This window comes from Alosa pseudoharengus, unplaced genomic scaffold, assembly GCF_046254945.1.
Source record: "Alosa pseudoharengus isolate Yale_2024_CS ecotype anadromous, Long Island Sound unplaced genomic scaffold, YU_APseudo_1.1 YU_APseudo_1.1_scf_10, whole genome shotgun sequence".
Classification (NCBI taxonomy): Eukaryota; Metazoa; Chordata; class Actinopteri; order Clupeiformes; family Clupeidae; genus Alosa; species Alosa pseudoharengus.
Window position 1 is genome coordinate 20,124,214 of NW_027468565.1, and position 3,921 is coordinate 20,128,134.

General features: G+C 44.6%; 1 protein-coding gene across 1 annotated transcript in view; it reads left to right on the forward strand.

Annotated features, from left to right (window-relative positions):
- Positions 1–2,851: 2,851 nt before the first annotated feature.
- The window catches only part of ano3 (anoctamin 3), a 41,627-nt gene continuing 40,557 nt past the window's right edge, over positions 2,852–3,921 (forward strand). Inside the window, exon 1 of the mRNA XM_076298626.1 lies at positions 2,852–3,053. Coding sequence (XP_076154741.1) covers positions 2,852–3,053 — 202 coding nt within the window. The remainder of the gene's footprint in view (positions 3,054–3,921) is intronic.

Sequence of the window (3,921 nt, forward strand, 5' to 3'; positions counted from 1 at the left end):
ATTATTTTATACCCATCCATCCCTACTGTTTATACTGTATACACTATACATCATAGATATTATGGGCAGAAAGGTTATTACAAGGACAAATACTGTTATTTCTTTTTTTATTTTAAAAGAAACTGCTGTATAGAGAATTATAATGAATTGTTGGGGTCTTGTCATTTGAGATGTGTCTGCATCTGTTTCAGCAGTGTAGGATTTGAGGTGTTTGTGAGAGAATATCCGTGTTGCTTTGGTTGTCTTTAGCGTCCTGCTTGTTATCCGTCTGATACTTAGAGAGCCTCAGCCAAATGGGAGAACACAAGCGCTCATTTGTGTGTGTGTGTGTGTGTGTGTGTGTGTGTGTGTGTGTGTGTGTGTGTGTACTGAGAAAGCCTCAGCCAAATGGGAGAACACAAGCGCTCAGGCCATCCTTAAAAATACTTTCGTTTGCCGTAACCCGACCGACCCTGTCAATTTAGAACCGACCCAAATATTTATTTTTTTCCCCTTTTAGTCCGACCGACTTGCCGGTTGTAAACTTGCGTTAATACCGACCGATTGTTTTTTTTACTCTAAACAACCAATACAAATGCAATAAAATAATATTTCTTTTAGTAGGCCCAAGTATTGTGAATATAAATTGCCTACATGCAAACGTGGCTCACTTAAATAAAACCCTGTGGCGTCATCTCTACACCATTGGTTTTACGCATGAGAGGCCTACGCTTCGTTTCATTCAAACAAACTGATAACGCTTTTACTTGACACGAAGTTCTGGAAGAACTGTGGCCAGATCTTTTCTCATCCCTTCTCCCCCCCTAGTCAAACGGTGACCGTGTCGGAGTATTGAAATTGGTTGTGGTCTATTTAGCATTTCTCAAAATATGGGTCCGCAACATGGAGACTGCTGTTCCGCGGAGTCGTGGAGTGAAATTTGGCCCGGTGCTTCATTTGATAATTTGCTGCGCAGTTGATCAAGAAACCGCGGATCGACGAAAAAATAAAACAAACGTTTCTGCTATCGATGTCATTAAACATGGAGCCCTACAATTAAGTGGTGGTATGAGCATTCATTCAATGCGCGTCTGCGCAAGAGAAACTGAAACTAATTGATAACGTTGGTATCAAAGCTCTGCTTCAACCTGTTGGAAGGCTATTTATTTATTTAACGAAACTTAATAGAACGACGTTTTTTGGAACTTCCTTGGAAACAGAGCAGAGACTGTATAATACACTGTATAGCATTGAGTATTGTATAGTCAAAATTCAATATAACGTGGCCAAGAGTTATTGTAGCCTTCTTTCTGGGTACATGTAGAAGAGCCCTATGACCCCAAAGTCTGCCATGACCGGGCCTCAGGTTAAAGAAGTTTGAGAAAGGCTGGTCTATATAGCCTGCATCAGAATGAGGTTTGCAATGGTGCGCCTGAAGGCACAGGTTGAAGACCCAATCAGTTACGTCACGATATGCACATTTGTGTAAATTCATTCCTACGTAATCACCATGACCAAAATTGTACTTTTTTTTTTACTTTGATTCTTGAAAAAAAAAAATATTGACCTACCTACCGACCCATTTTAAAAAAAATTTGGCTGTTACTGCAAACAAAAATATTTTTAAGGATGGCCTCATTTGTGTGTGTGTGTGTGTCTGTGTGTGTGTGTGTGTGTGTGTGTGTGTGTGTGTGTGTGTGTGTGTGTGTACTGAGAAAGCCTCAGCCAAATGGGAGAACACAAGCGCTCATTTGTGTGTGTGTGTGTGTGTGTGTGTGTGTGTGTGTGTGTGTGTGTGAAATATGTGAAGTTTTGTTTATCTCTGTCTTACTCTTGCGGGAGGTGTTTTTGATCCAACTGGTGTCAGTTTACTGTTTATTGGTGACTAAGGTAGATTCTTTCCTGATACTGTTTTTCATCACAGACCCCTGCCTAGAGTGTGACTGATGTTGTGTTCATCAAAGACCCTACACATACACTGCCTAGAGTGTGACTGATGTTGTGTTCATCACGGACCACACACATACACTGCCTAGAGTGTGACTGATGTTGTGTTCATCACAGATCCCACACATACACTGCCTAGAGTGTGACTGATGTTGTGTTCATCACAGATCCCACACATACACTGCCTAGAGTGTGACTGATGTTGTGTTCATCAAAGACCCCACACATACACTGCCTAGAGTGTGACTGATGTTGTGTTCATCACAGACAGACCTCACACATACACTGCCTAGAGTGTGACTGATGTTGTGTTCATCACAGATCCCACACATACACTGCCTAGAGTGTGACTGATGTTGTTTTCAACCCATATTTTACAAATCTATTACACTGCTGAAATTAAAGGATTCTGAATATTGTGTCAGTTGTACTGTGTAATAGTTTTATAATGGGTCTATAATTATTATAACCATAACTATAACAGCTATAACTGTGTGTTATCCGTAAATCATATTATCATACTGTGTAGTATTAGTAAACATGATTATTAGTAAACATGTATCTCTCTGATGATCCTTCCCTCTCTGTTCTCTGTTTTCTCTCTCTGTTCATCCTTCCCTCTTCCCCTCTATTTCCTTCTTGCCCATGCTTCTTTCTCCCTCTTCCCTCACCTCCTCTAACACACACACACACACACACACACACACACACACAATCTCTCTCCCTCTCTTTCTCTCTCTCTCCCTCTGCCCCCCCCTCTTTTAAACACACACACACACAATTTCTCTCTTTCTCTTCCTTTGTCTCTCTCTCACTCCCTCTGTCTCTCTCTCACACACACACACACACACACACCCACGTCTCTCCTGCCCCCCCCCCCCCCACACACACCCATTTGCCCCTGTCCCTCTGTGTGCTCTCAGGCATGCACACAAGCATCAGTGAGGTTCTGAAGGAGAAGACTCTGAAGCCATCTCGCCGCAGCCTGCCGTGTCTGGCGCAGAGTCAGACGCACCCGCACGGCCTGCATCACTTCCTGTCCATCCCCCTCAGCCCGGAGAGCACCAAGACACACACCACACACAGCGTCAGCACCTCCTGCACACACATCACGCCGCAGACCACAGGTGAGTACACACACACACACACACACACACACACAGCGTCAGCACCTCCTGCACACACATCACACCGCAGACCACAGGTGAGTACACATACACACACACACACACACACACACACACACACACACACACACACACACCGCACACATACACACACACCACACCACACACACAAACACTCACGCATCACACCGCAAACCACAGGTGAGAGGGCGAGTACACACACACCACACACATGCACACACACCACACACGCACGCACTTACGTATCACACCGCAGACCACAGGTGAGAGCACACACACACACACACACACACACACACACACACACACACACAGTGTCAGCACTTCCTGCACACAAATCACGCCACAGACCACAGGTGAGAGAGCGATTGCACACACACACACACACACATCACACAGCAAACTACAGGTGAGAGGGCGAGTGCACACACACACACACACACATACATACACACACACAAGCACACACACACAACACACCACAGACCACAGGGGAGAAAGCAAGTGTACACACACCCACACACACACACTCACACTCATTATGTTCACCCTCACACACACACACACACACACACACACATACACACACACACATTACACCACCGGTGAGAGGGTGTGCACACACACAAACATATGTGCACACATACACACACACATACACAAACACAAACAACAAACCACAGGTGAGAGAGCAGGTGCTCTCTCTGTTTGTCTCTCTCTCTCACACACACACAGACAGGTGAGAGAGCAGGTGCTCACTCTGTTTGTCTCACACACACAGACACTACAGAAAGCTCGGAACACTTACATACATACATATATCTCCACCCAGAAAGATGACAATACA